Genomic DNA, 13,650 nt, shown 5'->3' with positions numbered 1-13,650 from the left:
AAATCTATCACATGGACACACAAAACCTGTATGTCCTGACTGTACCCAAAAACAATAGAAATGGCTGATGAGAGAAACAAAGGAAAGGGGGAAGCTTATGCCAAGAAATACTTCAGGTCTTCAAAAGTCTATAAAATGGTACCATGAGTAGAATAATAAAATCACAGACTGGTAAGGATTGGAATGAACTTTAAAGCTCATCTTGTTCCACTCTCTGCCATGGATACCTTCCAATATCCCAGGTTGCTCCAAGCCCTGTCCTTGGACACTTCAAGGGATGGGGCAACCACAGCTTCTCTGGGCAACCTGTGCCAGAGCCTTATCAGCCTCACAGCAGAGAATTCCTTCTGCACTTAATTTTGAAAACTCCAGTTATGGAATTTAAATTGGAGAATTGTGCATTTTCAACACAGTTTTGCGACTGGAACTTGGGGGTACAGGTGTGTAACACCCTCCATTGGCACAATTACAGCCCTTACCCACCCAACTACCAGGATTAAAGCAAGGCGCTTCAAAGGGAGGTGAGACCTGGCAGTTTTTGATACTTCGGCTTTAAGATATGAAAAGCATTTAAAAAAAAAAAAAAAAAAAAAAGAAGAAAAAAAAAGGAGGGAAGGGTTGGAAGGGGAGGAGGCGCTGTGGGTGTTGGCGGTGTGACTCGCTGGAGAGAAGCAGCTGTGTGCAGCGCTGCTCTGCTCTGCTCGCAGGTGTCCGTGCCCAGCTGGCCGTGTCACCTGCTGTCACACTGTCACGCCGTCCGCCTCATGATGCCCCGGCCACCCCCGCCAGCCCCGCCGTGCCGCCACTAGAGCCGTCCAAGGTAACGCGGCCGTCTTTTTGTTTTGTTTTGTTTTGCCTTCTCCTCACTGCAGCATTTTCGATCTCCCACACCTCTATGACCAGCACGTTTTCAGAGTACAAACTGCTTAATGTGCGGGTTACCCAGTTCCCTTTCTCCTGTAACTGAGGGCTGGCTGCTGGATTTCACACAGACCCGCAGCTGGGAACTCTTGCCTCTCAGGGGTGTTTTTAGGGAGCCGCGGCCGGTCCCATGCCCGTTCCCGGACCGCAACCTACGGGACAGATCCGCTCGCCTCCCCGCCGACACCCGCGGGGGGTTTGGGAGCAGATTTTAATCGGGATCTGCATTTCGGAGCGGCGCGGAACCTTGGCGGCGGGGTGCTGTTTCCGGGCGGAGGGAGGGCTGGGCGGCGGGGCTCATCCGGTCACTCCCGGAAGCCGTCAGGGAATTGGGGCCGGCGGGAGCAGCGGTGCCGCCCCTGCTGTTTCCCAGAGGAAATGGGCGGGCTCAGCACGGGGCGTTCCTTCCCGCGGCTGCCTCTGCGTTGAACGTGTTAGGCTGTTTTCAGATAGAAAAGTGCCTGGAAACACTCGCTTCGTCGTGTCAGCCCGGTGACCTGGAGTTTTCAGTCGGTGAACAGAACTCTTATTCCACTGATACAAACGGAGTGCGTCGAGCAGGAAAGATGTGAGATTAAAAGTTATCCCGATGTCCCCTCGTTGTGTTGGGAGTAAGGAGCCAGCTCCCATCCCGGCTGTCAGGCATCCCTGGAGCACAGCGGGCTCCCGCTTCCAGCCTGCCGTGAGGAAACCTTGTGGAAATGCTGTTTTCAGTGTTTCCTTGTGGAAAAGCAGCTGCGATGTCCGGAGCAGCTCCGGACCACCGGGAGATTTGACCTCCATCCTAGAGAGGCTGACCTGGAATAGAGACTAGACAGAGCAAAAGAAAGAATAAAGTAGGTATTTATTGAAAGGCCCTAAAAGGATTCACCTTGGGCAGCACAAGAGCCTGGCTGGGGCTGACACCCAGGATGGATCCTGGTCACGAGTTTTTACAGTTCTATAAGTTTTGGTTCATCTGTATGTTTGGGTTAATTATCCAACCACAGCCACAGGTTATGAAGTCTCAACCCACTGGCTTACCCACTTCCCTTCGCAATTGTTTATACTTTTTGGGTGCTGGGTGTCCTTCATTCTCTAGCTAGGAAGGGATTGTTGTGTCTAACTACTCTGGGAAGAGAACTCACTAACACCTGATAGGAAGTTTCAGAGTTACATACCAGGCACCAGAGAATCTGAAAAATGTAAAAGCTAAAAGCCAAGGCATCATTTTATGGCAGCTGTTTCTCTGTGAGGACTGGGGGAACATTGCTCCCACTTCCTTGCACAGCCGGGCCTTCCAGAAAGCAACTTCAGGAGCTAAAAGGGAACAGCAAGGTCTGAAATGCTGGTATTGGCAGCAGCCCATGGTGAGATGCTTTTATTAAATTTGGGGAGTTGTAATGAATAAAGCTTTCTTGAATGGGGCAAGATAAGAACTATCTTTCCCACAAAAGTGAGTTGCTCTTCCTTCCTGTGTTGTTTTTGTATTGTGCACTCACTGTTCCCATGTGTGAAGGAGTCTTGTGGCACCTGGGAGCATGGTTTTATGGTGATTATGCTGATGCTGGGGTGGTGGCCTTGATGACCTGGAATGTTTCTGCCAGCCTTGATGGTTCTGTGTGATTTTGAAGTGCTTTGCCCTAGAAGTATATTGTCCTGGATTACATTTTTGGATGTGCTAATGATCACAGTGGGGCACCTCCATGGGATACTGTGGGTCAGGGAAGGGAGTACAGAGAAAATGAATGTTACAACAAGGAAATACTTTTTCCACCTTAAAAGACACGCTGAGTGCATTTGCTGAAGACATCTGTGGTTTTGGTTGGGGGTTTTTTTGGGTTTGTTTGTTTGTTTTTGGGGGAGTTGTTTCGGCTTTTTTTTGTTGGGTTGAAGTTGGTTAGTTGGGGGTTTTTTGTGAGTTTTTAAATTTTGGTTTTTTAGGTTTTTTGTGGGGGATTGGGGTAGTTTGCTTTTGGTTGGCTGTTTGGTTGGTTTTGGTTTTTTTGTTTGCTTTGGGGTTTTTTGTTAGTCAAATAATCTCCAAACTTGGAGCCTCTTGTTTCCAAATTAGCTTTCAGCACATGAAGGCAAGAGCTGGCAACTACCTTAGGAGCCCTAAGGTTTGGCACAATGTTTATTTGAGGGATTAGGGACTGGAGTTTGCCATCACCACCACCAAAAACTGCGTCTCAAAGCCAAACAACAGATACATTCTTATAAAAAAATGAACCCATGTAATGAAACTTGGGGATTTCTAAGTGATGATCCCGTAGCCAGTTCTCCTGCCAAAATGGAATCTTACTTGCACTTCAGACATAAGACATAATAGATGATACAGTTATGTTTTCCTCAGCAAGTATTTCAGATAAAATCTGTCATACCATGCAGTCTGGCCAAGTGGCTCTCAGAGGACTTCTTGTGAGCAGGATGTCTTGTAGAAGTGTGGTTTCCCCAAACTGGATTGAATAAATTGGTGGGAAAAAAAAAAAAAAATCAAGGAACTCATTCATTGACTTGAAATTACTTGTAATTTTAGTGGGTATTATAAATTTAATCTTGAATTTAGACACAAGTATTTTTTAGTTGCATGAACATCTGTGTTATCTCAGTCCTATGGCATTTGGTAGCTTAACTGGAGCTGTGCTGAATTTACACACTTGTCTTTTGGCAGGTTTGTTTCTAACAGAGCCTTGCTTGACTGGGATGTGACACATGGAAACTTGGTATTAAAATAGTTGGTAGGAATAAAGAGAAAAAAGCCAGCAGTAATAAATCTGATTTTGGTTTGGGCTTTTTCTAAGGCAGAAGGATTAAGAACTATTTTGCTTTTTGTTTTATGCAGGGCTCAATGATGGATTCACCAGAAGGGGCCACAACTAGAAGTGAGCAGAAATTCAGGTAACTTGTATTAGAGTTGATACAAAACTGTCTCTCAATGCAAATCTGAAACCATAATGGGAATAAACTACTGAATATTGAATACAGGATCAACATCATGCCTGAAAACTTGAAATTATCCCAGAAGCTAGTTTCTTCACTGACACAAGTACTTCATGCTCACTCAAGTTGTTTATGAGGAATAAATAATGGAGGAAACAATTTGGGCTAAATGTAGCAGGAAGGAATGGGGTCATCAAACACATTTCATTTGTAGGCACTAGCTGGCAGCCATACCTATGTGTTTATTGCTTTTCAAGTTGAACGTTATAGTTTGACCTAGATAGATTCAGGTGATTGGGAAATAAGAGGTGTTAATAATCTTTATTACCATGTTACCGGTAACTGAAAATCTGTAACAGTAGTTTGGAAAGTCAGGGGAGTTCTGAGTTTCTGTACTACTGAAATCATTGTTTGTACAGAAGGGATTTTGCTGTATGGTTTATATGCATTTTCACTTCTTTGCTGAGTAATCATGAAAGACAGGTTTTTCGCACAGTTCCCTGTGCTGGTTTGTGCAGAGACTATGGATGTAACACCAACACATCTCTGAGAGGGATCTGTGGGTAGTAATGTCTAAATAGTGAGTTGGATGAACCCTTGATCTGAACCAGCATGACTGCTATGTTCACATATCCTACAGTGGTCATAAATGAGAATAAAATATTTCACTGTTTCCCAGAAAAAAACCCAAAAGTTTGTTTTGTTGGAATACTGTGACTTGTCCCTTTGACATAGTTCTACTTCCTTTCTGTCACACGTTTTAGTTCAGTCACTGGACAATCTTTTGTCTACTTCTTTCAATATTTCATTGGAAATGGTGATTGGCTTGCTTACTGGCCTGGAAATTGGCAGTTGTCAATTTGGGTCTCAGAGATAATAGTGATTTAAAATTGTTGCCGTGTTTTTGGCTGGCATTGACCATGCACATTTATTTGTCTGAAGTGGCAAAAAGGCTTCAAGGTTATTGTTGGTTTGGGAGAGGCCATGAGCTTCTTGTGGCTGCCCATCTCATTCCTTGTGTAGGAATGGAGAACTCTGCTCCTGCTGGTGGGTTGGTGTTTTGCAGAAGCTTGAATGGCTCAGGTGAACTCTGGAGTCAGTCCCTGAGCTCTTCAGGCAAGCCAGGAAACACACCATGAACAATGAACACTTTTGTTTTCTGTATTCAAGAAAATTCTTAAAAAGTCTCATAAGAAAGCAGCCTCGGGACCTTCTCCTGGTAATTGGGACGGGGGTGAGTGCTGCAGTAGCCCCAGGAATCCCTGCACTCTGTTCCTGGAGAAGCTGCATCGAGGCTGTCCTTGGAGCTGCTGAGCAGCTGGAGGTGCTGCACCCGGGGGATGTTGCTGAATTCCGTAGGAAAGTAACCAAAGAGAGAGACCTGCTTGTGGTTGCACATGATCTCATCAGGAAGATGTCACCAGTAAGTATGTTTATAACCTCTGTTAGTTTCTACACCTAGTATGTATTTACTAGTTCTGTATAACAGAACTTTTGTTCTATTATAAGGAAGCACTACTTCCAAAAGTTGAATATTTTCTAGTTAAAATATTTTTGTGAGTAATCATACAGCACATTGTAGGTTTTGGGGAGACTAAAAAAATCCCTGAGTTTTAGTATTAAGTTACCATTCCTCAGAATTAATGCAAACAAGAGTCCTGACTATTAAATATTTGCTGTAATGTTTCTGAGAAGTGAAAAAGGAATTTCTAGAGACCCTGAAAGTACAGGTAGGCCTTGAGCCTACTGGTGACCTTTGGCCACGCATTGTGAATCCCTGGTGCAGCTCACACTTCCCTGAGAACAGCCCATGCATGCCCAGTCTCAGATTCCAATTTCCAGAGGTTTTCAAACTGTTATGACCTTTGTCAAGTCTTCCTTCTAGCTGAAATAATCTGGGTGACAGACAGTGCTAAGTGTAGGCTCTCAACAGGCCCAGTGTGACAATAAGTCTGCATGTGTTCATAGCAGATTTAATCATTAATAAAGTTTTCATTCCAGGAATGAAAAAACAGAACCCTCTCCCCACCTCCCACCCTGCACCCCCACCCCCCCCCAATCCCCCAATAGTATATCCCAGGGATATCCAGGATATACTGAATGGCTTAATACTGATAAAATAATAATATGTCTGAATACAGGGTGAGCTAATTATAGTGTTGTTTTACTGAGCTTGTATTACAAGCTCTCTTGAGAAACCCAGACAATTGTTTGGAGCTACACTAAAAAGAGGCAAGAGCACTGGAACAAATTGAGATTTGCTTTGTGTGGTTTTGGTTGGTGTGCTGTTGTGTGTTGGTGTGTCCTCTTTCACAGGAATGCTTTGGCATTAAGTAGCCAGATGGCATGGATTCCTGTGGGAGGCAGTTGTAACAGAGCCTGATGGACTGTTCCTCTCCTCTTTCCTCAGCGTACCGGGGACACGAAGCCCAACTTCTTCCAGGACTGCTTAATGGAGGTGTTTGATAATTTAGAACAACACATTCAGAACCCTGTGGTCCTGCAATCCATCCTGAGGCTCATGGAGAGAGGCACAATGGTTCTGACTACAAACTATGATAATTTGCTTGAAATATTTGGTCAGCAACAGGGTAAACCTATGGAATCTTTAGACCTTAAAGATAAGGATAAGGTATGATGAGAGCAGTAAAATTATTAGACTTAATATATGACATAAGCTGCACTGAAAGATGTTTTCCTGTTTAAAGAGTCAAGACTAAAAGTTGTTAATTGTTAAAGCATGTCTATAAGCTACAGCAGATGCCCAGATGTTTCTTTTAAGTATCTCTTTATTCTGAATAATCTGGTAAGAGTTACCAAGGAGAATTTCATGTGACACATTTGTTAACCAGTTCCCTGCCATTTACTGGGAAAAACCCACAAATTGTTTAACTTACATAAAGTCATTGTTAAAATTCCAAATAGAATTTCATCTGGCTGGTAGTTAATTTGCTGTTCACACCTTTTCTGTCAGTGCTCCTAGAAGTTACTTCTTGGTTCACTGGCTGTTTAACCCAAAAAGCCAGAGACAGCTGCAGTATCAGCTGTCACCTTTTTGTTGTGATTAAAGCAAGCTGTGTAATTAGCAATTGCAATCTCTTGCTGTAGGAAAGTTCAAAAGGACTTGTTTCTGCTTTGAGTGGCTTATAAGTCAGTTTAGCTGTATAGTTTTGCAGATTCATGGTGAATGTGGCATATTATAACAAAAGGATGTATCTTCCATGATGTGCTTTAGGTTCTTCAGTGGGCAAGGGGCCATGTAAAATACGGAGTTCTTCATATTCACGGCTTATATACAGATCCCTGTGGAATGGTGCTTGATCCCTCGGGATATAAAGATGTTACTCAAGATCCTGAAGTCATGGTTTGTGTGATTTTTAAGATTTTGACTATGTTTTGCCAAACAGTTTTCTTGTAATCCTTGCCACAAGATACCTAAGGCTCTGTGGGATCATATAAATGAAATACTTGGAGACCAGAGGGATTATTCAGAATTATTCCGAAAGGTGGCTCTGTTGCAAGGGTGGTCTGTGCCCTTGGGTACTGTGGCTGGGTAAATCACAACCAAATCCCTCAGCTGGACAGCAGAGTTTGTATTTATCCTTGGAAAGAACAGGAGCCTCAGAATACTGGACAACAGGACAAGGATTCATCATCATATGACTGCTAGGTTTCTTAGGGGTTTAAACTGGTACTAGCTCTGGATCCTGGACTTAATGTTGTCTTAGCTGTCATAGGAAGTGAAACGTTTGGTCAAGAATATTAATTTTCCTTATTCAGAGATTGACCTAACAGGATCACAATATTCTGTCACCCTAATTCCATTTAAATTCCCTTGCTGGCAACACTTACATGCCTATTGAAATTCCATGGAATGGCTTGGGTTGGAAGGGGCCTTAAAGATCATCTTGTTCCAACAAAATTATATTTGCATTATAATTTTGCCTTTTTTGTGTGTGTGTATGTGTAGGAACAGTGGTTATGAAATGTCAGTTTGGCCTGGTTCTAAACCATTTACTTTTTTCAGGTCACTAGTGAGGTTCTGCTCTGCTAGTCCTTTTCTTGCTGATGTATTTTAAAAGTTCTTGGCTTCTGTCTGCTGAAATAAATGTGTCTCTTTGTTTCTGTTCCTTCACAGGAGGTTCTTCAGAACTTGTACCGAACCAAGTCTTTTTTGTTTTTGGGTTGTGGAGAGACTCTGCGTGACCAGATATTCCAAGCTCTTTTTCTTTACACAGTAAAGAACAAAGTGGATCTAGAACATTACATGTTGGTACTTAAAGAAAACGAAGACCAATTTTTTAAGCTCCAGGCAGATATGCTGCTGCATGGAATAAAAGTGGTGTCCTATGGGGACTGCTTCCAACAATTCCCAGAGTATGTCCAGGATCTGACTGCTCAAATCTGCAAACAGAGAAGTCCAGGTAATGTAGCCTCTTCAACAGCACAATCTGGAGCAAATACTAGGTAGCTGATCGAGGCACTCATGTGCAGCTTTGTAGAGTTGGAACATGTGGCCAAACTGTAACTAGATGGTTTTTTTGAAATCTCTGGATTTTGGAGGTCTGTGGATTCTTGCAAATTTCATCCTGAATTCCAGATTTGTCTCTTTGTTAGTATTTGGTAAAGATGTTTACTTAACATATATTTATAATGGGAACTACTTCAGCTTGAGTATTACATTATCAGAAATTTGACTTGTCAGGAAAAGAGACTAAGAACTGAAGGGATTAACTGGTGGGATAAGCTGGTTGAGCCACAATATCTGAGCATAGAATGGGAAATTAAATCAGTGCATCCAGTAAGCGTTTGGCTTAGTACACTAAGAGGTACAAAGAGAATGAAGAGAAACAGCTGTATGTCTAAGGAAGGAGATTTCTTTAATGTTTTCCAAACAAGGACAGTTCTGTTTTGGTTTATCCAGAGCACAGGGGAAAATAACTAAATGACCTTGGGAAGCATTGCTACTTGACAGCTCTTTTATTTATAAGTTCAGTGAAACTGTTTAACTGTTTTTTCCAAAATTATTCCCAGGTGCTGCATAGCAGGAACCTTTTCCTGAAATGTATGCCCAAATTAATATCTTGGTTTTTGTGATTTGATGAATATTCCAATTAGACTGCATTATGTTTTTCTTTCCATTAAGGTTAGAAAAAAATATTTGTCACACAACTGAGATTTGAGGAAGTTTGGCTGCAGTCTGATTTGCATCAGACTTGCAAGAGGAGGGACCTCACTCAGATTTGAAATCTCATTATCTCATTATTACAAGTCTCATTATTTACAAGTCAAGATCCCAAGCAAAACTATTTTCAGGTGTGCAGAACTGCTCTGTTCATCAAGACTGTCAGGGTTTGATTTTTGGTGCCTATTTACAAACTCTCTTCTAAAATGGAGCAGGGAGGGTTTGTTAAAAGGGTTATATTAAGGAAATGAGAAATGCAAAACTAAAATAAGCCTGATGCACACTGGGGACTACAGGTCCCTGGACACTCACTGGAAAGGGAACACAGCAAACTGCAAGGAGTCCAGGAATCACTTGAGGAACACTTCCTAGCAGAGGTGATGGAAAGCACAACAGAGGACAGGCTCAGCTGGACCTGAGGTCAGGGTTGGTAGTAGCCTTGGCTGGAGTAATCATGTCCTGGTGGAATTCTCAATCTGCTAAACCATAATGGATTTGCTTAGCTGTAATATTTGAAAAAAAATGTGTCAACTAGGGAAGTTCCCACTGACTGGAAAAGAGGAAACATAACCCCCACTTTTTATTAAAAAGGGAAAAAAGGAAGACTTGAGGGATGTGGGTAAAAAAATGGGCTGGATGGTCACACTCAGGGCTGTGGTCAATGGTTTTGTGTGTGGATGGAAACTGATGGAAGCTGTGTCCTCCAGGAATCTGTGTTAGGACCAGGACCATGTAATGGCTTTGATGGGTATGAAGACTGTGAGCTCATGTGTGTCCTCAGCAGATAACAGCAAGCTGAGAGCTGTGGTTTTAGGGAAGGGGTCACATCCAGAGAGACCTGGATAGGCTGGAGAGATGTGCAATCACCAAGTTCAGCAAGGCCAAGGTTCTGCAGCTGGGTCAGGGCAATTGCAAGCACAAATCCAGGATGGGGATGAGCAGATGGAGCAACTCGGGGCGGGGGGGGGGGGGGCGGTGACTTGGGGCTGAGACCTGGACAGGCCCCATCCCAGAGATTCCCTTGTGCTGGGCTGAGACCCCAACGTGGGCAGCTGGGGAGGGGAGGATTCTGCTCCTCTGCCCTGCTCAGGTGAGACCCCACCCCAGAGCTGCACATCAGGACATGGAGCTGCTGGAAGTGGGTCCAGAGGTGAGCAGTAACGATTATCAGGGACTGGAGTACCTCTGCTTTGGAAACAGGCTTTTGGAACTTAGGGTGTTCAGCCTGGAGAAAAGAAGGCTCTGGGGAGATCTTAACAGCAGCCTAAGAGTGCTTAAGGGGGCTCCCACAGAGCTGGAGAGGGACTTTTGGACAAGGGCACATAGGGATAGGACAAGGACAAATGGCTGCATAGATTTAGATTAAAGAGGACATGTTTGTATGATCAGAATAGTGGGACCCTGGCACAGGTTGCCCAGAAGCTGTGGCTGCCCCATCCTCCTGCCAAGCTGGATGGGGGTTAGAGCAACACGGGATAGTGGAAGGTGTCCCTGCCCATGGCAGGATGGGTGCAAGTGGATGAGCTTTAACATCTCTTCCGACCCAGACTATTCTGAGATTCTAAGTACAAGCTTGCTGTTTTGGGATGGTGCACAGAAATGTAAAAACTTCCTGGATGCTCATGTGTGTTGCTGATGTCTCTTACACTTCTCTAGATGCTGATCGGGTGGACAGCACAACGCTGTTGGGTAAGTGATGTTTTTGTTTTCACAGAAAGTTCCATAATCCTACCAATACCAGAAAAATGCCCCTCTTCTTTCCAAAGTAATTAGTGTCCAGAGCTCTGATTTAGCTCTGGAAGTTTGCTGAATGCTCCTTTTATACTGTCTGGTTTTCTTTCTGCCTAGCAGCAGGTAACTGATGGCCTTTCCAGGTCTGTCAAATGACAAATGATAGTATTACCTCAAGTACTCTGGTGCATGTTAGTAACTTCTCATATACATTTTCTGGAGCTTTTACTGATGTTAGCATGTAAGATATTAGGCTTAGATTTCCAAATACAGGTTTCTGTTCCAAAGGCCTTCCTTAAGGGGGTCAGGAATAATGAATCTCAAGGGTGTGGTACTGAAGATGATTTTTCAGCTGAGCTGTTCAGGTTGCTTTGTGGTATTTCTGTGAATCACCCGAGTAATAATACATTCTAATTGATGGAAAAAATACAGCAAACCAACTTTAAAAGATGCCACTCCTGAGAGATCTGTGCTGCTGCAGCCAACATCACAGTTGTACAGAAACACCATCTGGTACTGCATGTAAGGGTCTTTGGCAGTGCAGGATGTGAAAGCCCTGCTCTTTCCAAATAAAAAAATACACAAGCTCCAGGACACTTGTGTGCAGGTGTAAAGCCTGAGATTAGTTTTTTAATTCCAATGGGATTTTATACTTACCTTCCTCTCAACTGAGTTCATAAATCTCATTTTCAGTGAAGTACAGTTGGGTGGAAGAGAAACCAAAACCTTGGGTACAATTTATTCCAGTACTTTTTAATATCCCTCCTAACAATCTTTACTAACTTGTTAGCACCATCTTTAGGTAGTTTTAGCACCTGTTTACTTATAGTTCAGAATACAGACCATGCAAAAAACCCAAGAGGATTACTGTGCATACCCCACAAAATCCAAGTGAATGGTCTGGTTTTGAAGGAATTATTATTCCATTCATGTTACTCTCTATTTACATTGGTTATGTACTTCCAACAGCAGCTCACACCAAGAATTTTTGTTGCAGACTTCAGGAATGGTTCAGTTTGGGACCACTAGAGTAACGTATTTCAACCCTGCAGCTCAAGCTGGGGTGTCTGAATAAGGGATCCCTCCACAGGTGTTAAATTAGCTTGGGCAAAAGGCAGTTGAATCCTGAGCTGGGTCCCTGTTTTTTGTGTCAGTAGAAGAGATGAGTTTTGGGGGAGAGCTTGAGCCCAGGCCTTTACATGTAATTCCTAATCCAAATATGAGAACCTCATGAGACCAGAGTTGTGTTTTTATTATAAGCACCAGCTAGCAAGATAAAGTACACCAAGTGCATGGATGGAGCTTGTGTTAATTAATGTTTTTTTCCCCTCTCTCACCCCAGGAACTTCATGTGTGGACTGTGCTAAAAGGAAGTTAGGAGAAAGCAGCACTGATTCTCCTAAGAGGATCAAGCAGCCAGATGATATACCCACTCTAGAATGAAAAAGCCCCAAGCACCCAAGGCCCACCCCAGAAGCTTTTTAACAGTAGGTGTTTTACATCTGCTGCATGGAAAGTTTTGAGCTGGTATTTCCATGATTTTAAGTGGAATAAAATTGTACATACATACTTTCTCTTTTCTAAACCCATAAATGTGTCATGTGTAAAGCTTGAGAGTCAAATGAGTCACTCCCCTGGCACTGCCAGAGCACTCAGGCAGGACCTGCAGGGTTAGACAGAAGCAGATGCAACTTCTCTTTGCATTTATGAGAAGCCACACAACCTTTGAATCTGTAAGAAGTGGCTCTTGGCACACCTGCCTTTTGAAAGAGAGGGGTTTCAGTTCTCCCAACAGCTGAATTCTGGATTCTTCAGGGGTCTTGCAGGCTTTAATCCCTGAACCCCAAGTCCTGCAGAACAGTGCTGTTCCACATTTATGGAACCCAGAGCAAAATGACCCAGCTGCTTTCCACTTTTGACATGAAGATTTGTTTGTTCCTTTTCTGGTAAGGCCCAAGATCACCTGGGGAGAAAACACTGGAAGAGTGCTGCAGCTGCAAGGACAGACTACAGGGCAGGCCTCTCCCTGACCTCTCTGCAGTGGGTTCCTGTGGAAATGTTTTAAATACTGCTACTGTGCTGCCTTGGACAGCATGTAACAGTCTTGCAGTGGAATGAAACCCAGTCAGTATCAAAGGGATCCATCTGCAGGTAATTCCTAGTTTAAGTTTGCCTTTGGTTGAACTGCTCCAAGGGTGAAGGTGAGGCACAGCAGTACCTGCTATTTCCTCCACCTACATAATCTTGGCAGCAAGACAGAATTCCCACTGCAGCTGCCAGCACTGGTACACACGTGTAGTTTTCCAGTCAGCTGGCTCTCACCTGTGTATCTGCAGGAGAGCATGGCCAGGGCAGACACCTGGCAGGGCTGAAGGATTACTCCTATCAGGTTTTCCTGGGGCCATTTCCTAAGGATTATTTCTGTTGTGCATTCTGAGAGCAGGTCACATTGTATTGGAGTTTTACAGGAAGGGCAAGGAATGGGTCTGGTAGGTGAGCTTTTTCTCTGAACTATGGTTGGATAGGTCTTTATTCCCTTGTCAACCAACCACCTCCTGCAGTTCCCTGGGACAAAAAGCTTCAGCAAGGTGCACTGTTAGGTGCTCCTGCAGGCCTTCAGGCAGCCCACAGCCACCCTGTTCCTCTTAAAGGGTGTATTTACACCAATACAACTCCTGAAAATTGTCTTTTAGCATCACATAGAGGACTATCTGTGAGATCATCCTCTAACATAAGCTTTTGCAGTCAGAATGAATGGGCTGCTTTGTAAACTGATGAGTCAGGCTCTTGCGGATCCTGATGATCAGCTCAGAACACTTCACCTGTTGCTTCAAGCTGAAGCAAAATCCATCACTTGCATTGAGGTATTTATCACCCTGGTTACTACCACT

At 43.7% G+C, this 13,650-nt stretch overlaps 1 protein-coding gene across 2 annotated transcripts; it reads left to right on the top strand.

Moving 5' to 3' along the window:
* Positions 1 to 625: 625 nt before the first annotated feature.
* On the top strand, positions 626 to 12,328 carry LOC116995931 (protein FAM118A-like). 2 transcript variants are annotated; one of them, XM_033059047.1, is made up of 8 exons: positions 626 to 820; positions 3,746 to 3,801; positions 5,014 to 5,266; positions 6,254 to 6,475; positions 7,079 to 7,207; positions 7,982 to 8,267; positions 10,685 to 10,717; positions 12,102 to 12,328. In XM_033059047.1, exons 2-8 carry the CDS (start codon positions 3,752 to 3,754, stop codon positions 12,200 to 12,202), a joined length of 1,074 nt encoding a protein of 357 aa, XP_032914938.1. In that variant the 5' UTR covers positions 626 to 820; positions 3,746 to 3,751; the 3' UTR covers positions 12,203 to 12,328. The 2 variants fall into 2 exon arrangements, with proteins under 2 accessions (XP_032914938.1, XP_032914937.1); XM_033059046.1 differs by lacking the exon at positions 626 to 820 and adding an exon at positions 1,556 to 1,757.
* Positions 12,329 to 13,650: the final 1,322 nt, after the last annotated feature.

Source organism: Catharus ustulatus, chromosome 4 (assembly GCF_009819885.2).
Source record: "Catharus ustulatus isolate bCatUst1 chromosome 4, bCatUst1.pri.v2, whole genome shotgun sequence".
NCBI lineage: Eukaryota > Metazoa > Chordata > Aves > Passeriformes > Turdidae > Catharus > Catharus ustulatus.
This window is presented reverse-complemented; position numbering and strand designations above follow the sequence as displayed.

Excerpts from the sequence above, each read along its gene's own strand:
- LOC116995931 (XM_033059047.1), top strand. The coding sequence starts at position 3,752 with ATGATGGATTCACCAGAAGGGGCCACAACTAGAAGTGAGCAGAAATTC. Across the intron at positions 3,802-5,013 it reads AGAAGTGAGCAGAAATTCAG|AAAATTCTTAAAAAGTCTCA; the intron begins GTAACTTGTATT and ends TCTGTATTCAAG. Across the intron at positions 7,208-7,981 it reads CTCAAGATCCTGAAGTCATG|GAGGTTCTTCAGAACTTGTA; the intron begins GTTTGTGTGATT and ends GTTCCTTCACAG.